This window comes from Monoraphidium neglectum (assembly GCF_000611645.1).
Source record: "Monoraphidium neglectum strain SAG 48.87 unplaced genomic scaffold scaffold00495, whole genome shotgun sequence".
Classification (NCBI taxonomy): domain Eukaryota; kingdom Viridiplantae; phylum Chlorophyta; class Chlorophyceae; order Sphaeropleales; family Selenastraceae; genus Monoraphidium; species Monoraphidium neglectum.
Genome location: NW_014013133.1, coordinates 1 through 20,250, shown reverse-complemented (window position 1 = coordinate 20,250; position 20,250 = coordinate 1). Strand labels below are relative to the sequence as shown.

The 20,250-nt window shown below is 65.7% G+C and overlaps 5 protein-coding genes across 5 annotated transcripts; 2 read left to right on the top strand and 3 right to left on the bottom strand.

The window, feature by feature from the left end:
• Nucleotides 1-581: 581 nt before the first annotated feature.
• MNEG_3798 (hypothetical protein) lies at nucleotides 582-3,668 on the bottom strand (the record flags this gene model as incomplete). Its single annotated transcript, XM_014047728.1, has 6 exons — nucleotides 582-833; nucleotides 1,216-1,320; nucleotides 1,597-1,724; nucleotides 2,381-2,543; nucleotides 2,997-3,294; nucleotides 3,583-3,668. The coding sequence occupies 6 exons, from the start codon at nucleotides 3,666-3,668 to the stop codon at nucleotides 582-584; spliced, it is 1,032 nt and encodes a 343-aa protein (XP_013903182.1).
• Nucleotides 3,669-3,988: 320 nt separating this feature from the next.
• Nucleotides 3,989-9,661, bottom strand: MNEG_3797 (hypothetical protein; the record flags this gene model as incomplete). Its single annotated transcript, XM_014047727.1, has 10 exons — nucleotides 3,989-4,195; nucleotides 4,510-4,724; nucleotides 4,975-6,104; nucleotides 6,407-6,606; nucleotides 6,944-7,072; nucleotides 7,311-7,431; nucleotides 7,693-8,126; nucleotides 8,337-8,777; nucleotides 8,975-9,407; nucleotides 9,561-9,661. 10 exons carry the CDS (start codon nucleotides 9,659-9,661, stop codon nucleotides 3,989-3,991), a joined length of 3,411 nt encoding a protein of 1,136 aa, XP_013903181.1.
• Nucleotides 9,662-9,879: 218 nt separating this feature from the next.
• MNEG_3796 (Nicastrin Flags: Precursor) lies at nucleotides 9,880-13,874 on the top strand (the record flags this gene model as incomplete). The annotated part of the gene is made up of 11 exons (XM_014047726.1): nucleotides 9,880-9,952; nucleotides 10,152-10,265; nucleotides 10,544-10,741; nucleotides 10,950-11,152; nucleotides 11,269-11,283; nucleotides 11,454-11,601; nucleotides 11,814-11,854; nucleotides 12,131-12,385; nucleotides 12,700-12,858; nucleotides 13,122-13,370; nucleotides 13,659-13,874. The coding sequence occupies 11 exons, from the start codon at nucleotides 9,880-9,882 to the stop codon at nucleotides 13,872-13,874; spliced, it is 1,671 nt and encodes a 556-aa protein (XP_013903180.1).
• Nucleotides 13,875-14,084: 210 nt separating this feature from the next.
• Nucleotides 14,085-15,319, top strand: MNEG_3795 (nicastrin; the record flags this gene model as incomplete). Its single annotated transcript, XM_014047725.1, has 3 exons — nucleotides 14,085-14,282; nucleotides 14,650-14,922; nucleotides 15,221-15,319. 3 exons carry the CDS (start codon nucleotides 14,085-14,087, stop codon nucleotides 15,317-15,319), a joined length of 570 nt encoding a protein of 189 aa, XP_013903179.1.
• Nucleotides 15,320-17,307: 1,988 nt separating this feature from the next.
• On the bottom strand, nucleotides 17,308-20,192 carry MNEG_3794 (elongation factor EF-G; the record flags this gene model as incomplete). The annotated part of the gene is made up of 8 exons (XM_014047724.1): nucleotides 17,308-17,517; nucleotides 17,713-17,853; nucleotides 18,121-18,248; nucleotides 18,536-18,716; nucleotides 18,921-19,088; nucleotides 19,358-19,483; nucleotides 19,680-19,827; nucleotides 20,092-20,192. The coding sequence occupies 8 exons, from the start codon at nucleotides 20,190-20,192 to the stop codon at nucleotides 17,308-17,310; spliced, it is 1,203 nt and encodes a 400-aa protein (XP_013903178.1).
• Between the last annotated feature and the right edge of the window lie 58 nt (nucleotides 20,193-20,250).

Sequence of the window (20,250 nt, the reverse complement as noted above, 5' to 3'; positions counted from 1 at the left end):
GTGTGTGTGTGTGTGTGTGTGTGTGTGTGTGTGTGTGTGTGTGTGTGTGTGTGTGTGTGTGTGTGTGTGTGTGTGAAGTTTGAGTATGCGTATGCACCTCTTGCAAGCCTTGGCTGTGCGCTGGCAGCAAGTGCCGCACGGCCCGCTGCGTTTGGGACCCTCTACCGACCACTGCAACCTCGGCACCAAACGTGGCGCCCGCTTTCCACGGATGGAAAATGGCCCATTCGGGCCGCCGGTCGCAGCAACTCGCCGGCGTCAAGATGTTCGGCGGCGCGGAGGAACATGACGTCATTGATGAACACCGCGTCTGAATTTGGGCAGCAGCTGTGGTTGATGAGGCTGGGCAGCACCCACAGGCCGGTCTCCCTGAGCGCAGATCGTATGAAGGGTGGGACAGTCCCTGTCAGATGGGCGGCTCCGGTGAGCACGGCTGTTCCCCTTCCCTGGACGAGAATGCTTGAGCTGCTGCAGGGAAATGCAGGATGCTGTGAGGCTGGTGACACCCGCCGCAACGCGCGCTGCTTGCAGGGCGCCCTACCTGCCCAGCGAGCACTCAGCATGCCTTTGTCAAGCGTCACTCACCTGACGCCAGGCCGCATCGCCTCGGGCTGCTGCGCAGCCGCGGGGACCGCCGGATCGCGGCCGCCGCCGCCCGTCGGCCCCGCCTCATCAAAGCCAAACGCGTTGCCCGCCACGATCGCCCGCACGCGGCGCGGGTCGAGCGGCGGCGGCGAGTGCACCTCCGCGTCCGCGTTGCTGTGTGCAGCCTCAAGGAGGGTGCGCAGGTCGGCGGGCGCGGCGAGCGCGGGTTTTGCAAGCGCAGGGTCCCCCTGGACCCCCAGCAGCGGTGTGTGGGAGATTGTTGAGCTGCAAGGCTAAGGGGCTGGGGTACAAGGCACGCGTTGGGCGGCCTGCAGCATGGCATGTCTTGCTGCTTCGTCACGGGACCAAACGCCTCGCCAAGGACGGTCGTTGCACGTCATCGCAACTGCATCTGAGCAGCGCATGGGGGGCTGTGCAGCGGCGACAATCCGAGAAAGGCTGCCCTGAAATGATGCGCATTCTGCGGCTCGCATCACACAAACACAGCCCACGCTGCGAGCGTGAAGTTCACAAATCCCTGTGTGGCCCCTAAACCACAGTCACTCGCGCTGCACCCACAATGTTTCACGCTGCCAGGGCGTCGTCGTCAGCTCGGTGTCGCCCACGCACCTGGCGCGGCAGGCCGGAGAGCACGTACAGGCGGCGCAGCGCGGCGGGGTCTGCCTCGCAGCGCTGCAGCAGCAGGTCACCCAGATCAGCCTGGGACTGGTCGTTCTGTGGGGGTATGGGGGGATGCCGATATCCAGGCGTAGAGGGGTGTGAGTGGGGGGGGGGTCCCTGCACCGAGCGCTCACGGGGCCACGCACCACTGCTGCCCGACGTGCGCACGCGTGCTGCAGCCGCTGTGCCTCGAGAGCATCACACGCACGCTCGCTGCAGGGAACAAGTCTAGCCAGGCCGCATGGCCCACGTTCGCCGCGGCCCACGTGTCGATTGCAACAAAACCTAAACCGATGGCCCCTAAACCATAACCCCACGATTTGCACAGACCAAGGAGCCGCTGGCATGATCGATTCGAAAGCCTCCTGCCGAGCTGCGTGCCACTCCAATCGGCTTGCAGGCCGCCAGCAGCGCTCCTGGCGCCACTGCGCGCCCCACGACCAGCCCGCGGCCGCAGCCTGTGTTCCCGATATGGAAGCGGTTTGGGCACCGTTGTGGCGAGAGGCGCCGCATGCCGTGTATCGGCTGAAGGGGGCCGCGGGGCGCACGCGAGTGGCGAGTACAGTACGCGGGCTCGTGGCTCCCTTGGGCGCGCTCTGCCGCGCAGCCGGGTGCGCAAGAGAGGGCAGGTACCCTTGATAGGTCGCGGGCCCACAGTCCTGGTGCCATAACTAGCTGATATCAAAGCTGTACAAGGCCCCCGTTGTAGTTCATGGCAACAGATGTGCAAGGCAGGCGGGCCGGCCGACCCGACCGTGCAATCGACCCCAGAGGCAAATAGAGCGCCCAGGGCTCGGTGGGCAGCTGCGATGCCGCGCACCCCCTCCTCGAGCCCGCGCCCCATCCGCACACAAACGTCTTTGCAACTTTGGGCTGCCTGGCCCCGCACGCCACACGTCACCCACACAACTCTGCCTAGTGACTGTGTGACTGCCAGGTCCTTGCACTCTGTAACTGTCTGCATGATGATGATGATGATGATAAGTTACTCATACCACTGCATGACTTGTTTCTTATTGTCTGTGATACTGCAAATGCAATGCCACGCACGCGCACACACACACACACACACGCATGTATGCGCACGTGCTCAAGCGCAGAAGCATCTGCACACCTGGGACGTCGGTGACCGCAAGGGCCGGGTGCACATATTCACCAAACTCCTGCGGCGCTGCCGCAACGTAGAGCTTGGAAGACGAAAAGGCGCCGTCCTCCGACTCGGCGGCCAGCTCTCGCACCGCTGCCAGCGCAGACCGCACCTCATGGCCGGCCGAAGGCTGCGTGGCGGGGTCCATGCGCGCGCACGGGTGTAAGAGATGGGGCAGCGTCGAGATTGGTGCCTTCAGGCCTGTGGGTGCGCGTGGCTGGTAGGCAGGTGTCTCTGTGCGTTCCAGTGCACGTGTGGCTTGTGCATAGGCCGCATCTGACTTCCACTTGGCATCCCCTCATCACTTGTTGCATCCATCAGCAGAATTAAAATTCTGCTGGATGGCGCAAGCCGAGCGTCAGGCGCAGAAGGAGCAGCACAGAAGCCATTTGCAGGCCGGCCAATCAATCGGAGAGACTCCCTCGGAGGAGTTGTATTTGAACAGGGTGGTAGGCACAGTGCATCTTGGCTATGTGCGCTGCGCCACCCAGGGCTACATTGTGTGCCGCCCCCACACCCGCCGGCCTGCCCCCAGTGGCCAAGACGACCAAGACCAGGCACCGCTGCAGCACAGGTGCCCCACCCCTGCAGCCAGCGGCTCCAGCAGGCGCGCCGCCGCCCTGTAGTCTCCGAGCGTGCGCAGCGCCGCCGCCAGGCGGAACCTGTGCTTTGCATTGCCAGGGTCCAGGTCAGCCGTCTTTCCGGCCGCCTCCGCCGCGGCCGCGGCCATGGCGCGTGCGCCGGGCACTGGGGCGTTGCGAGACGCCGGCGGCAGCCGCTGCAGGCGCGCCTGGGCCAGGTTTGACCACGCGCGCGCGTCGCGCGGCGCGGCGGCGGCCGCCGCCTCGTACAGCTGGCAGGCGGCAGCCCATTCTCCGCAACTGGGGGCGCGTGCGATTGGCGGGACGTGTGCGTGGACAGAAGACGGGTAAAGTGTGCGGCGTTGCACCACTTCAATGACAGCCCTGGGATGGGGTCGAGGTTTTCAGTCGAACTTTGCTGCGCCCCCGTCCCTCCCTAGCGCAGCGGCAGATGCCTCTGGTATGAAGCCGAGCGAGGCGCAACACCTGAGCGGCTTCGCACGCATCAACCAACAATCCTTACTCCTTGAAACAGAACAGCAATGCGACCAAGCGCTGCCCTGCTGTGCGACTGCGGCCTGCCTGTACGCTGCGTTGCCGCGCTCCCTCAGGGCGTCCGCTCCGCCATCCTCCATTGCCGCCGTTTGCGCCTGGGGCTCCTCGCCATCTGGCATTGACGGCGCAGTCGCAGAGGGCGAGGGTGGCGCACCCGCCTGGAGCCCAGCTGGTGGTGCAGCAGTTGGCTTCGGCAGCCGAGTGAAGGACGCTGCCTCGATGGAAGTGTTCCCCATTGCTCATTTGTTTTGACCCTCGTACGCTGTAACTCGGCAAAGACGGGGCAGGCGGAACACCCGTGAGGCTCTCGGACGACCCCGAGACTGAGATCGCGGATGTACAGTACGAAAGTGGAGCGATTGGATGCAAGACGCTATGATCCCCTGCCCCGCTATTCCAAGGTAAGTGTAGGTGGACAACGGGCTGCTCAACCACCGGATTACTCGTCTGCCCCAGCGTGGCCGAGAGCCCGCACAACCGCCGCCGCAGCGTCCGCAACCGCCAAAGCCGGCACGGCCAGCCCATCCCCCAGGGCTTTCGCCTCCCAAAGTGCTGCCTCGGACGCATACTGCACGGCGCCTGGTTGCCGCTGCCGCGTGGCGCGCAGCTGCTCACAGATGGGGCCGGCAAGTGCGGCGCGGCAGGCCTGTGTGCGGGTTGCAGGAGAGGCGCAGAGGAGGGCAGGTGGAAGCCAAGCGCGACGTGCTGCGGCTGCTGCTGCTGCTGCTGCTGCTCCCCTCCTGCTGCTGCTGCTGTTCAAGCACAGCCGGCGAGCTCACAAACACGCCTGACCCAACACGACAGGCGTGCCGCAGCCAGCGCTGAGAGTGGCGCGTACTCAAGCCCCTCCAATGCCAGCGGTCTACCGCATGCCGCTGCGCAGATACCAGCACGCCCGCGCTCCTGCCTCATGCGCACCAAACAAAAGGCCCCCCCAGGCAGCCGCCGCCTACAACCCACCTGTCGAGCCTCCCTCACTGCCGCCTCCTCCTCGGGGCCGCCGCACCGCCACGCGCCCAGCCGCGCCCCCAGCCAGGCTAGCAGGCCTGGAAGCTCGGGAGGCACGAACGCCGCGCGCGCGGCGCGGCGGGGCGCCGGCGCGGCGCCCGAGGCAGGTGCGCCGCGCGGCGGCGGCTGCACCGATGGAACCAGCTCCCCAAGCGCGCCGTCTGGGCCTGGTGGTTGTTAGCGAATCAGGGAATGGTTGGTGCGGCGCGAGTGAGCCATCCGTGCTGCAGGTGCACGAAATGCGCACACGCCGGATGCGAGGCGGAGCCCTCCGCAGCGAGCAGCGGCAGGCCGAGACAGGCGCGACCGGCGCCTTCGCACACCTGCCCGCCACCCACCCCAAACCACGGCAGTTTGGGGCCGAGGGGCGCGCCATCGGCCGGGCAGCGGCGCGCCCCTGCCTATGCCGGTGCTCACCAGCGGAGCACCACCAGCCGGCCTCCTCTGCATGCCGCGCGTAGGCACACCAAAACGCCGCCGCGCCGCAGAGCTGCCGCGCGTCCCCCAGCCGGCAGCGCCGCATCACATCACACGCGAGGCTGGTGCCTGGCACGGCGCCGGCGCTGCCGCCGCCGCAGCTGCGCCCACTAGTTTCGGGGCCATGCGACGAGCGGCCCGGCGCCGCCGCGGGCTGCTGTCTCGGCATGCCATCCGGCCAGAAGCCAGGCGGCAGCTCCGAGGCGCCGGCCTCGGGCGGGCTGCCAGCCCCATACAGGGGAGCCGCACGGGCGCCGCCAGGCGCCGCCCCCGAGGCGGCGCGCCGCCACCAGAAGCATGACGCGACGGCCTCGACCGACTGCACCTCGCATGCGTGCGCCGCGCCGCCCGACGGCGGCACGACGCGCTCCGACGCGGCGTGGCAAGAGCACATGCAGGCCAACAACCCCGCTGCCGCCTCTGAAGCCTCAACAGCTGCATGAACACCTGCTGCCTGCACCCCGCCAGTGCCGGCGCCCTCAGCCCTGGCTATCAGGGCCTGCAGCAGTGACTCATGCAACTCAGGCACCCGCTGCAGCATCCCAACGACCCGCGTGCGCCAAGGCGCCGCCGCGTCCGCGCCCGCGACCGCGCCGCCGGCAGCTGGCGCCGCCGGGGCGGGGCCGCCGCCGCCGCCGCCGCCGCTGGGGTTGCTGCCGCCGCCTGCCGCGGTTGGCAGCGCGTTGCAGCGCTGGCATGTGTCAGCGAACTTCTGGATGACAACCTCTGCCAAGTCCTGCAGGCTCGGCGACTCGCCACTGCTTTGCAAGCCGGCGGTGCCCCCACCGCCGCCGCCGCCGCTCCTGTGGGCCCCTCCGTCCGTCCGCTGTCGCTTGGCGTCGTGAGGGCCGGGGGCTGGAGGAGGCATGTTGCCGCCGCCAGGGTGCAGCGGGGGCCGCTGCTGCTGCTGCTGCTGTCGCTGCTGCTGCTGCTGCTGCTGCTGCTGCTGCTGCTGCTGCTGCTGTTGCTGGGAGCGCCGCGCCACGTCCCTCAGCTGGCCCTCGATCCTCTCAACCAGCCGGTCAAACGCGCCGTCGGCCCCCGCGGCGCCGATCGCCAGCAGCGGCAGCCTGCGCGGCGCGCGGCAAAGGCATGAGCGCGGCGCCGCGATTGCGGCCGCGTATTGGCCACGCCAACGGCACCCTGCCCCGGGCGCACCGTCGTTCCTGGCGTTCCCAACATCCATACAATCACGCAGTGTCAACACACAAACAGTGGCAACACCGATTGTCGAGCCACAACAAAACCCAACCCTCTCACCCGCAACATTGCATCCCCTAATACTAATTGAACCCAGATGTTTGCAGCTTGATATAGACACAAGGTGCTGTGTACATAAGTTCAATAACCCCCACGCTCAATCGACGCCCACCTATCTAGAAGCTGGTGCAGCCGCGCCGCGGGACTGTCCCCCGCCTCTGCCCACGCCCGCACCCTGCCCGGCTGCTGTCCAACCGGGCCTGTCGCGCCGGCCGGCCCCTCCAAATCAAAGCCCACGGCGTCACACGTTGCCTTGAAGCGCGCCGGCGCATCGCGCGTCAGCTCGCGCGTCCTGGCGTGGGACGCGAGCGCCTGGGCAGCGGGAGGGGCCGCGAGACCGTAGGTGAGGCGGGGCGGTGTCCGGCAGTCCCACGCCGTTGCAGGCGTGGTTGCCTGACAATTGCAGCTGGGAACTTGAGCGGACGGACGCTGCTGGTGGCTCCATACGTTTGCTGATGCTGCAGCTTTTCGTCGGCGCCCTGTCCCGAGCCGCTCGTCGAACCGAGATGCCACATGGACGTGCATGAGCAGCAAGCCCCTTCTGCATTCACACACGCCAAAAGCTCGGGGCACGCCTGTGGGACACATCACACACATACACACACACACACATATATACACACACACGCACATATGCACACACACGTACACGCACGTACGCGCTTGCCTGCAGGAAGCTGTAGCGCAGCTGCGCGCTCTGAGGGCTGTCAGGGAGCGCCGTCAGCAGCGGGAGCGTGACGCGCTCAAATTCGCCGCGGTTGAAGGTGAGCGTGAACGCCTGCGGCGCGGGCACAGTCAGTGGTGCACATGATCGTATGGTGTCAGTGTGGGTGTTTTTGTTTGTGTGTGTGTGTGTGTGTGTGCGTTACGTCTTCTCTGTGTGGGTGGACTTGTGTGTGTACACATGCAATTACAATGCTATGTCGAAATAAGTTGCGCCTGAGCAGCCGAAATCATTCACCAGGAGGCGTACCTGCCTCCCTCCAGCCGCCCGTGCAGCCACTCGACTGCCCCACCCCCTCAGCGCGCGCCTGCTTATCCGAAAGCTTGCTGCATCCAGCCTTTTGAAACTCCGCCAGGTGGTGCGCCAACGCGGCCTCCACCTGCCTGCGCGCCCCGGGGTCCAGCTGCGCCAGCCTGCAGCAGGCATTCACAATTGGCACACACACGCCATGCGCGGCGTCAGCGCCGCCGGCACAGTGGATGGGGTGATACAGGGTTGAGCAGGCGCGCGGGGCATGCCGAGAGGGCCGAAACGCTGCGCCAATGCTGGTGCGAGCAGGCGTGCAGGGCGGGGCTCCATTCCGAACCCCAGAATCCCAATCAGGAATCTCAGGATGGATGGCAGTTTGAACTCAAATCTAACAAGCAGGAAGGCCGCTGCGTGCCCCGAGCCACAACATTGTGAGCGCTCGCCTGCCGTGGCCCTCCGCCGCCGCCGCGTCCCGATCCTTGATGCAGGTCTGGATGATGTCCTGCGTGTCGCCCTGCTGCGCCCGCACCGCCTCCGCCGCACCCCACTCCCTGGGCAGGCCGCCAGCCAGGCCCTTGTAAACCTCCAGCTCCCACCGCGGCGCGCTCGGGCAGAGCGCACGCATTGCAGCAGCCAGCCGCGTAAATACCCGTGTCGACGCCTCAAGCGGCGGCGGCGCCGCGGGGCCTGTGGCGGCGGCTGGGGCGGCGGAAGAGGCACGGCCGCGGGCTCGGCAGGCGGCGGCGTGTATGAGATCCCGATAGTCGCTTGGGCAGAGCACGCGCCGCGCGACCAGCATGGTCGAGTGGAGGGCCGACTGGTCGTCTTCCGCCAGCGCGGCCTCCAGGCAGCCGCAAATCTGCCCGACGCCAATATGTGATAGGGAGAGGGGTGTGACAGCGCGCGTTTTGTGACTGTTGGGGGGCGCATCACAGCCCGGCAGATCGGCGGAGGTCCAAGGCATGAGGTGTGCAGGTATGGCTAAGGACAGTGCCGGCGAGCATTGTCGGTGGCCGACAGGCAGTGCGGTAGCTACCCTGAAAGACCTCCAGACGAGCTGAGAGCGCACCCGCTCTATCGTGCTGCGCGCCGCGGGCCCGCTGCGCCTCAGCAGCGCCCCCGCCAGCCCCGCCGCGGCCCGCTGCCCGGCGAGGCTCGCGCCCGCGAGCGGAAGCCGCGCGGAAAGCGCCGCCATCAGCTCGTCGGGCTCGATCACTTTTTGCAGGTCCCGCCTCAGCACATTCCGTAGCACGCCGCCCCACCACTCCTCGCCCCGCCACGGCCCCGTCGCGCGCGGCTGGCCGGCCGTGGCGCCGCCGCGTGACAGCCCAGGGAGGACCCAGGGGGCGTCCCTATGGGAGGGGGCTGCGGCGCCGGCGGGGCCGCTTGGGCCGTCGTCGTCCGGCGCTAAAAGCCGGGTGACCTCTCGTAGCACCCAGCGATGTGCGAGGGCCTCGTCAAGAGGGAAGAGCCGGGAGCAGACCGCTGCAAACATGCGGGCGTGCAGCACCTGTCAGGGGTGAGAGAGGGTGGGGCGCAGGGCTGCGTGTGAAAGCCAGCAGGCGTGGAGCTTGGCGGCCGGGAAGGGGTGCGTAGCAAGCGCAGGCGGCTCCGAGGGGGGAAGGGTGGCGGTCGGCGCTACGTGGAGCGTTGAAATATGGCGTCGCAGATGGAGGATGGGTGAGGACGAGAGTAGGACACCCTCACCTCGTCGGCGTCGCTGGCGGCTGCGAGCAGGGACAGGATTTCGTGCGCCCCTGCGACACCCGGGCCGCCTCCGCCGTCGCTGCTGGTGTCGCGCCTGAACCCCGGCTGCTGCTGCTGCTGCTGCTGCTGCCGCCACCCCGTGGTGCTTTCTGCCACCCCGGCGTCGCCCGCAGGGGCGGTCGCCCGCAGCAGCTCAGAGAATAGCAGCTGGAAATGCGCCTCCGCTTCGACGCCGCCGGCGCCCGCCGCCCACTGCAGCGCCGCCGCCGCCGCGGACGCTGTGCCGCCGCAGGCTGCGAGCAGCAGGCGCGGCGCGGGCGCGGCGCTGGCGGCATGCAGGGCGGCCGCGGCCGACAGCTGGGCGAGCCGGGCGTCGGGCCGCTGCCCCAGGGACGAGGAGAGGCCGTCAAGGAACGCATCCGCAGAGAACAGCCTGCGCAAAACGGAATGACATCCGGTTGCTGGACTCACTGGACCAGGGGAGGTCGAGCACGCTGAGGCGGCGGCGGCGGCGCCGATTTTCAACTTGCGGCAGCACGGCCAGCAGAGCACAGCGCGAGCCAAGCGCTTGCGACCAGTTGCGCACCTGGCGGCCTGCACACAGCGCAGCTGCTTCACCACCACTTCTGAAGGGTATTCATCCATCATCAGCCCCGTCTCACGGGAAGCTCTCGCTGCTGCAGCCATATTTGTAGATCACTGGCGGGAGATCTGCTTGCTCTTCCCATCGATCGCCATGTCATCGTCATATGCAATCAATTTGGAGGCTGGATACATTGGATGAGCAATCAGATTTTGAACCTAGGTCAGATCTGCCATCTCATATCAGCGATCATCTCATTCCGATGGAAGCTGTGATGTAGGCTAGACATCGGTTTTAATTCACATATACGTAGCAAGGCGTGATGACGGTTCTGGTGCTGCTGTCACTGGTGGCGCTTGTGGGCAAGCATGGGGCGCACGGCGCGCCGCTGCATGGTGCGCGCCTACTGGGGGCAGAGCATGCCGGGCTTGGGTCACAGCGACGCCCAGGAAAGCGGTCCTGGATCAAGTCTGGTGCCCTCTGGTGGGACAGCTATACGGCATGGCCGCCTACCCGCAGCTGTCATGCCCAGCCCCGCCCTTGTGGGCCTGAGGGTGGCTCCGCGACTTTCGCGAACGGCTCTCTCGCCACCAGGCGCCCCCGAGGCCAAGACTGTGCGTGACGTCTATGCGCTCATGTACCGCGAGCAGAAGCGCACCGGCGGCGCATACCTTCTGCTCAACTCCACTGGTGGCATTGGCAGCCAGGGTGCGCACCTCGTGCGGGCGGTGGGCGGTGGCCGACGGAGAGCTCACGCCGCGTGTCGCCATGCCCGTCCCGCGCGGGAGAGCAGAGGTGTACAGCACCTGAGCACGCACGCGCGCCGCGCCCTGGCAGCAATGAGGGAGGCATCGTCCCTGAAGTTCGGTGCACCAAGGCCGGGTCAACGCAATCAGTCGGCAGCCGGGCTGCCCAGCCATGCGGCGCGCACGCTCGGTGCCACCAGCCGGTCCCCTCCGTCGCGCCTCGGCCTTTCACCCCCACAGGACCGCCGGAGGGCCAGCGGGATGCTGACGGGGCACTTATCCACCTGCGGCACCTGCCCAACGCATCAAAGGGCCCCACCGGCGCCGCCAGCCTCATGGTGCTCGTCCCAGTGGCCGAGTCGGACGCGTTTTTGCGGCGCTTGCTGGCGGAGCCGGCCCTGTTGGCGCGGGTGGCGGGGGTGCTTATAGATGACACGGGTGAGGGGGGCGCCGCGAGGCACGCTGCCTGGCGCTGCGGCTGCGGCGTCGGGTGGGAATGACGTGTGCGCCTGATTGCGTGTATGCGTGTGAGTGAGTGAGCAAGTGAGTGAGAGAGAGACAAACAGAGAGAGAGAGAGTGTTCCCTGCACCAACCTGCATCGCGCAACGCCGCGTCCGCCCGCCTCTCCACCCCCCACGCGACCAGAGCCACCCGCCAGCTACACATCGCTCCCGGCCTTCCCGGGCGTCGCTTTCGCCCCTTATCCCGCCGGCGGCCACGCCTGGAACCCCGTGGCCACGCCTGACGCGCCGGGCAGCGGGCAGCTGCGGTGGCCAGTGCCTGTGATGCTGCTGTCAGAGGGGATGGCGCGCGACGCCAGGGAGAGGGCCGACTACAACAAGGAGCGGGTGGGTGGATTCGGTGGATTTTCGGTCAAGCTGCTCTCGCTGCGCCTGTTCTTTGGGCAAAGCGGGGCGTTTGTGGGCTTCAGCGTGCACGCCCCCCTCGCCGCCGGTGCACACAGGTGGTCAATGTGCAGGTGCGCTCGTCCTGCAATGCATGATTTTGCATGAGAAGGCAGACGGCGGCTGGCTCCTGCGCCATGCCGCAAGCTCCGCACCGCTTTCCCGCGCCCGCGACCCGCAAGCCATCCCTCACCTCGCCCGCCCCATCCGCCTCCTCCTGAATCTCCTCCTCCTGAATACAAAGGGCCACCAGGGCCGAGCCTACCATGCGCGCATCTCCCTGCCGATGTCGGCCTCCGGCGACGCTGACTCAGCATCCGCCCTGAAGGCCGCGACCTGCGCGCCGCTCGGAGGCTTCAGCGTCTGGGCGGCGCTGCCACCCATCCCCGCGGGTGCGCGCGCTTCAGCGCTGCACGGCCGAAACCCCGCCGCGCCGGGCGCGGGCGGTTCGGGCCGACGCTTCCCCGCGCCAGCTTCTTGCAGCTGCGTCTGACGCTGCCAGGCTCCCCTCGGCGCCGCCTATGCAGCAGCCAAGAGTGGGTTGTGGAATGGTCAGTTGTTAAGAGCCCACCCCACCAACCGGCCCCCGAAACCCCCTTGCCAGGCGCCAACGTTACCAAGTCCACCCTGCTAGTGGTGGCCCAGGTGGACTCGACTGACCTTTTTCACGACAGTGTGCAGGCGAGCAGCCGCGCCCCCGCACCCCCACCCCGCAATCCAGCCTTGTAATCGACATTGGCCGCCGCTCAATCCCACATGCTCATACAACATAACCAAAACTCATAAGCCTGGTGGCCTTCTCAGGGTCCGGGGTTCTTGTTGCTAAGCTGGCGCCGCAGCAAGCGCCAGGGAGTCCCCCTGCTGACCCTTCAACTGCCCTTGTCCCCACCCCCCAACCCCCTGGCCCGGTCATCCCCGCAGGGCGCGACCGCGCCGCTGTCCGGCCTGGTGGCGCTGCTCGCCGCCGCGTCCGTCCTCGGCGCCGCGCCCGCACCCGGCCTCGAGGGCGCCGCGCAGAACGGTGCCGCGGGCCTGGCGGCTTCTTACAGCCGCCAGATCGTGTTTTTGGCGCTGGCCGGGGAGCCCTGGGGCTACATGGGCAGCAAAGCATTTCTATGGGAGCTGCAGAGGGGGGGTGTCACCGTGGAGGGGCTCGATCTGGCGCTGGTGGACCAGGTTAGTGATCTGGGAGACTGACCTGGGTGACTGATTTGAGACCGATCTGGGACGGCTGGCCGCACACTTACAAAGGGCGTTGCGCTTCGGGCTTGGCATCGGCTCGCCGATGCGGCGGAGCGCGAGTAGAAAAAACCGTGCGCTGGGCGGACCGCTGGTGACTGCCCGCATCCCTGACACGATTACTCACTTGACACCAGACTGGCTGTCGCCCACACCTGCCCTTCCTCCTCGCCCTCCGCTTGCTGTCTCACCGTTGGCACCTGCTCCCCCCTGGATTTCTCCACTCTATTATTGCATACCACAAACTGCAGGTCCTGGAAATCGGACCAATAGGCCAGGCAGCAATCACCGGATCGCCGGCGACAGCGGCGTTTTACGCGCACACCCAGCCGGGCGCGGCGTTTGGCAACGCGGGCCCCGTGGTGGACGCGCTGCAGGCAGCTGCCGGGCAGCTGCCGGAGGGGCTCAAGGTGGGGTGTTGGCGTGCTGGCGCTGATTGAAATGACGTTGCAGGGGTGTGCATATCGCTGACAAGGAGCCGTGACTAAGTTGATATTGTCGTTGGCTGACGGTTGGATGGATTTGTTGCGCCAGACATCCCACAACGTGACTCAGACCTGCGCGTGCGCACGGGCAAGGGCCTTGTGCTTGCCGGCTTCACAGCAGATGCCAAAAAGGACCCTGCGGCCGCCAAGCATCCAAACACAACTTCTTTAATGCCCCCTCGCCGCAGGCGTCTGTGTCTCCAGCCAGCAGCAGCAACCCCGGCATCCCTCCGTCCTCCCTGATGTCGTTCCTGAGGGTCAAGCCCCAGATCGCCGGCGTCGTGTTGACCGAGTTTGACCGGGCGTACCGCAACCCCTACCAAGGCAGCCGCTTCGACAAGGGCGATAGGGTGGACGGCGGCGCGATCGCACGCGCGGCGGGGGTCGTGGCGGCGGCCGCGCACGCCCTCGCGGGCGGGCGGCCGGAAGACCTGCAGGTGGGCGCGGCGCCGCGTGCGCCCTTCAATTTTGCAAATGAAAGCCTCCGCATTGGGACTTGATATCATCGCACCTCTGCACCATCGGCATGCATCATCACATGTGTGTGTGTCTCAAATTTTGCTGCAGCCTCGTGACGCTTCGCACTGTTGCCTGCAGCACCCGCACTCGCGCTGATTGCACTCAGCAGCTTCAGCCAGCTGAAACACCCCCTGTGCGTCCTTTGAATCCTCGGCTTCCCGCCCCGCCAGCTAACCCCACTCCCCTGCTGTTGCGTGCCGCTGCAGGCAAACGCCACGCGCCTGCTGGAGCTCGTGGCCTCGTTCTCGTCCTGCCTCATAGCCCTCGACCCCGGCCTCTCGTGCGCCGCCGCGTCGGCGCTCATGGCGGCGGGGTACACCGAGGTCGACGGCGTGCGCAGCTACGCGCCAAAACACTACATCGGGGTACTGCAGGCGCGCGACGGGTCTCGTGTCATACGGGGCAGGCTCGGCAGCCGTTGAGCGCGGGGAAAGGGGGGTGAGGAGAGGGGGCACATGCGCCGGCCGCCAGGGAGCTGAACGCTGGCGGGAAAGCGGGCACGCGGTGCCTGCGGTGGCGGCTGGTTGTGGTTTAAGAAAGAAGGTTGAGAGGGACCAACGGTGCAGCAGATGTGCGTGCCCGAGGAGCCTCCCCTGAGATACCTAAAGCTCGCACATACATTACACTTTGCCATGTTCATTGCTCATCATCCTTTCCACGTGCACCCGACCGGAAAACAGGTGCTGCACCCAGACCCTCAGAGCCCCTTTTACAAGGACGACACGTCCAGGTTCCTGTGGAACGCCCTGGCAGCAGCCACCGCGGGGAGCGGCCCGGGGTCACGCGGCGCCACGTGCGACCCCGTAAAGAACAAGTGCCCGGCCGGGCAGGTGGGTGGGTGATAATGCAGCGGGGTGGGCGAGAAGGTGGTGATTGTTTCTTTGTGTGTCGGAGCGATGCTGCCATAGAGTGGGCTGTGGGGGTGTTAGGCTGCACTGGGACGGCTGTGATGATGCTGCAAGGGGATTGCGGCAGGAGCAGGCGCACGTGCTGCTGCTGCTGCTGCTGCTGCTGCTGCTGCTGCTGCTGCTGCTGCTGCTGCCAACCTCTGATTCTTTGCAGCCCTGTCAATTGCACATGTGCACACGCAAACGCAAACAAGCACACGCATGCACACACATACACACGCATGCACATGCACCTACGCATTTATCAGCACAAATGCACGCCTGCGCTCATGCATGCACATCCCCTCAGGTCTGTGTCGGCTGGAAGCGCGGCGACAAGGACCCCTCCCTCCTCGGCACCTGCCTCAACGCCACCGCACACTACGTACCCTCCCTATCCACCCGCATCACCTGCGCCCACTGCGACGACATCTATGGCGCGTTCGCGTGGGTCGAGACCGACGCGTCGGATTTGTGGGCGCAGCAGCACGGGTGGCCGCGGGACCCGATGTGGTGCGAGTCCAACTGGCCGCAGGGGGTGCCCTTCATCCAGCTGTACCTATTGAAGCCCTACTCAACGCGGGTGAGGCAACTGCCGCATGCGGCGCCGAACTAGAGGCTGCTGGGCCGCCCGCGCGGGCGTCTCGCATGGGTGTACAGGAATGTGCATGCATGCAATTTCAGGGGGCAGCCACAGGCGTGATCGTACCCCTTCAGTCAAATGTGGAGCCTCGGGGTTTCATACCCTCTGCTTAAGGAGACGACTGCGAGCTGCCTGCTTTGCCGGCCGGCTCTGCATTCATGGGGACTGCATGTTGCGTGTCTGACCAGCCTGCCGTGCCGCACACACCCCCTCCCTCACCCCTGGGTGGGGTCCACAGGTCGGCGTGCTGCTGGCCGGGATCGGGCTGACAGTGGCGGCGCTGGCCGCGTCGCTTGCAGGGCGGCGCATGTTTGAAAAGCACTTGAAACGCAGCTGACAACGGCGGCGGCCCTGTTGGTGGACTTGGCTGTTTGATTTATAGTAGATCCTTGTTTGGTGGTTGCAATTGAGCTGGGTGCAAACACGCAGGTGGTTGATTGCTTATGTTTACAGGCAGCACAGCGGCGGGACTCTAGTCGCAACCATCCAGGAACTATGGCAGGTATATATCATACTCATGGGGAGCTGGACAAGCCAGCAAACAAGGTTGAGTGTGTTTGAGCAGCCACTCATTGGGAGAGTGGGTCGCAACCAATTGCAAAAAGCACATGAGCGTCAGTATAATGCAAGGATGACGAACTACCAAAAGATTGCAGCTACCAAGACAAAGAAAGTTCCCCGTACATGCTATTTGTACGGTCTGCAATCGCAGTCCCCCACAACCAATCCCAGTCGCCGCGGGCCACCCACGGCAGCCCCCAGCGCCTGCATTGGCACCGGGTCAGGGGGCAGCCGGCGCCGGCGCCGTGCACTCGATCTCCGAAGTCATGATCATTCTATAGGAACTACGTGACTGTTCGGTGCTTTGATAAAGTATTCCGAAGCCATCACTCACCATTACAGTATCTGCAGTCGACCTGTCTGGCTTCAGCTAGCCGCTTTGCGCGTGGCGCCGGCAACATTGCAGTGCTGCTGCGGTGCCAGCTGTGAGCGCAGGCACAGGGCGTGTCGCGCCTCCTCGCCACAGTCGAGCCAACCACTGAAACCGCGCCATGTTTGCGGCAAATTCTCCCCTTGCGCACTCAGAGGAGCTGCGCCAGTTGGGCACTTGATACTGACGGCACACGCAGCGCAGGCTGGCATAAAAACTTGAGTGATGCACCCAATTGCATACAGCAGGCCGTCCATCCATTTCTGCTTGTCTACTGCATAAGCTTAGTGGTAGGATGTAGGACGCTCTCATGTCAAAACTGCACCTTGACCCCTGTGGCGTAATCGATTTCATTTTGTGCAGCGCCCTGCAAGGCATGATGAGCAGCCCTTGCTGCACCCCTCAGCCAGTACGCGGGGCCCTTCCCTCTCATCCCTAATTACTTATGTCAACCTATATTACCTATACTAGCTTTGCGCGTGTCATGTCAACTCAGGGATGGAATAATACCACATCAACAGGCCAGCATTCATAACCCCCCAACCCGCGAAGTGCTGCTTGGGCTGCCAGAGCCTGCACTACGTAGCTTTGTGCAGAGCGCGCCGCATCCAGCAGCCTGCCTCCAGCATGGGGCACCGCCTATATCTATCCCAGGGTCGTTTCATGGGGGTGAGTGCGGAGCTCTTCACAGCTGCCACTTCATGAATAGCTGGCTGTACCCTAGTTCTGTGCGCCAAACAGGCAGCGACCATTGGGGTTTTAAGGTGCAAGGTGTTGCACGCATTGATGTCTTTAGTTTCGTGTGATGCACCATGGTGCTTCGCGGCACGCCTTCCCAAACCCTGAACCCCTTCTTACGCCTGGCAGGGCTGAAGATGGTGTGTGGCGCCACACACCTGCGGGCATGCAGCGCGTCTGTGCAGCCAGCGCCCGGTTTCTGCCCCAACTGAATTCCTCATGACTCATGAATGGGTCGAATTTTTACATGGCAGCACGCCGCTCGAGCAGCGCAGACAAGGCGGCAAAGTTCACGCTCTCACTCACTCACATCAGATCAAAACCCCTGCGGTGGTTACGTATCTTTGCGTGTGCAATTGTGTGGTGCGCGCAGCACCCAAAAAAGAGCCCAGCCCCGCGTCGTCAGGCCAGGCCGGGCCCCAACACAGGCCGAGCCAGAGCCGCGACGCAGCGCAGCGCGGAGGGCAAGGGAGCAGCAGCAGGCACAGGCGCCCCTCAGGATGCCCCCTGGGGTGCCCGCGTGCCCAGCCCCTCCCACCCCTGCCCATGCCCCGACAGCTCAGCCTCGAATACCAGGCAGCAGCCATCCCAGGCACTCCATCCCCGCCGTCACAGCAAGATGACATCACGATGACATCACGATGACGTCATCCCACTTAAGCCTTGACGGCCCCGCCGCGCGCCTTGGCGACGAGCTCGGTCTGGATGTTGGGGGGCACCACCTCGTAGCGCTCCAGCTGCATGCTGTACTGGGCGCGGCCCTTGGTCATGCCGCGCAGCACAGACACGTACTGGAACATCTCGGCCAGGGGGACGAACGCCTGCACCAGCTTCATGCCGCCGGGCTTGTCCTCAAACTTGTTCACCTGGGGGGTGGAGTGGGGCGGGGTAAAGCGGGCGAAACCATCAGCAGAAACCCTAGGTAGGCGTCCGAGGCGCTCTGGGCTGGGGCAAAAATCTCCTGAGCAGAATTTGATCCCCAGGTTCAACCAGGCAGAGAGTGAGCGACTGCCAAGCCGCATGATCCCCGTGCGGCAAACCACCCCACCCCTGACACCCACCATGCCACGGCGGGAGTTGAGGTCCCCGATGACGTCACCCATGTGGTCCTCGGGGGTGATCACCTCCACCTTCATCACGGGCTCCAGCAGCCGCGCGCCGCACTTGCCCATGGCGTCGCGGAACGCGCCACGGGCGGCGATCTGCAGGGACGGAGGGAGGGGGGTCGTGAGAGGTTGCGGGAGGGGCAGGGGCACAGCAACAGGTCGTGCCAGCCCCGCTGCAGGAGGGAGCCGCGGCAAGCAAAACCGTGGCACCAGCCAGATCACGATCTTCGAGCCTGGTGTTGGGTTCACAACCGGGGCCGCCGGCAGCAGCGCGCCAGCGGCTCCGTGCCGCACAGCGTCGCGCGCCACTCGCGAAAAAGAACGAAGGGCCGCGTGCGCGGCGGGGATCGATCTGGTGCGCACCTGGAACGCGAGGGCGGAGGAGTCGACCTCGTGGTAGGAGCCGTCGTAGAGGGTGGCGGTGATGTCCACAACGGGGAAGCCCGCCAGGCTGCCGGTGGTCATGGACTCCTCCAGACCCTTGGTCACACCTTTGGGGGGATGAGTTGGAGGTTTGACGGGGAAGGGAGGGGGGTAAGAAGGGCGATGTTTGGTGCGTGCTGCACAGGGGGAGGAAGGGGGCCCTCCCCGCAGACCGCGAGGGCGATTCCCTGCATGGACTTGTGCATGTTGGGACGGCGGAGGGGAGGGGCCGGCGCCGCGAAAATTCAAGGCTCCCTACGTGCGCATTTCACGGCGCCGTCGTTGCGGCGCAGGCGCGAGCGTGCGCGCCGCGACTTATGTCCATGATATGCAAGCACGCCAAAAAGGCACCCACCGGGGATGTACTCCTTGGGCACGGCGCCGCCCTTGATCTCGCTCTTGAAGGTGAAGCCGCTGCCGGGCTCCCCGGGCTCGAAGCGGATCGCCACGTCAGCGAACTGGCCGCTGCCGCCGGACTGCTTCTTGTGCACGTAGCGGATCTCGGACTGGCGGCTGATCGACTCCCGGTAGTTCACCTGGGGGTGGTTGACAGTTGGTTGGTTCGCGGAGGTTGGCGGCGATTGGTCAAGAGGCGGTTGCAGGTGTGAGTGAGAGAGGGAGCGACTGGAGGCGGGGCGCGGGTCGGCGCCAACCCCTGGCACATCCACCTCGCCGCCGAGTAAGCGCCAATGTCGAAGCCGCCGCGTCTACACACGTGCTTCTGGGTCTGCCCCACCCACCTGGGGTGCGCCGACGTCGCACTCGACCTTGAACTCGCGCCTGAGACGATCCACGATGATCTCCAGGTGCAGCTCCCCCATGCCCTCGATCACGGTCTGGCCGGTCTCCTCGTCGCGGCTGAAGCCGAAGGAGGGGTCCTCCTGGGCCAGCTTGGCCAGGCCCATGCCCTGGGGGGAAGGAGAGGGGGGGTTTGCGGATTGGGGGAGTGTTCAGATGACTGTTTTGGGTGCGAGCAAATCTTGCACAAACCGCAGCTCGTGTTCTCCAACGTGAATTGATCAGCGCTGGGCTGCCTGGGAAAATCTTCGCCACTCTTTGCAGCCCAGACGCCAGCCCCCCCACAGTACAGGAGCGCGCCCTCCCCTCCCGACAAGCGGGGCCCGCATGCATACGTCCGGATCACGGGCGCGTCAGCAGCTTCGCCGCGGCTTCCCACCATCTTCTCGAGGTCGCCCTTGGACTTGGGCTCGATGGCGATCTTGATCACGGGGTCGGGGAAGTCCATGCGCTCCAGAACGATGGGGGCCTTCTCGTCACACAGGGTCTCGCCGGTGATGACGTCCTGGGGGGGGGGGGGGGGGGTGAGGGGGATGGAACGCAGGGTTCAGGTGGGAATTGGGATGTTGAAAGTGGATGCTGCGGGGGGCATGGACTGGGAGGGAAAGGGGGGGGGGCTAGTCCAAGCGATTCCGGCGTGGCTGCCCCGCCCGTGCGCAATGCACAGACATGCCCGCGCGCGCGCGCGCGAACACACGCACCTTGAGGCCGCCGATGGCGATGATGTCACCGGTGAAGGCGGTCTTGATGTCCTCCCTGTTGTTGGCGTGCATGAGCATGAGGCGCCCGATGCGCTCCTTGCGGCCCTTGTTGGAGTTCAGGGCGTAGGTCCCCGCCTCCAGCTTGCCACTGTTGTTTTGGGCGGGCGGCGCGGTTGTTTCGGGAGGTTGTGGAATGTTTGGTTGGAGTGGAGGCAGGCGGGCCAAAAACAGAACAGCGGACGGTGTGAAACTCCAGGTTGCAAACACGACCCATACACCCCCATGCACCCCCAGCCCCGATGCAGCTTATGGCGACCCGAGATTCGTCGGGTTGCAACAAGACTCGTTGGGTTGTGATAGAGTCCTGGGAGCGCCCGCGGGGCCGCGGGGCCACGGGGCCGCGGGGCCGCACCTGTAGACACGGCAGAAAGTGAGGGATCCGACAAAGGGATCAGTCATGATCTTGAAGGCCAGCGCGCTGAAGGGGGCGTCGTCCTTGGCGGGGCGGCTCATGGTGACCTCGATGTCGTTGACGTCCACACCTGATGACGTCAGCGGAGGGGGGGGGGCG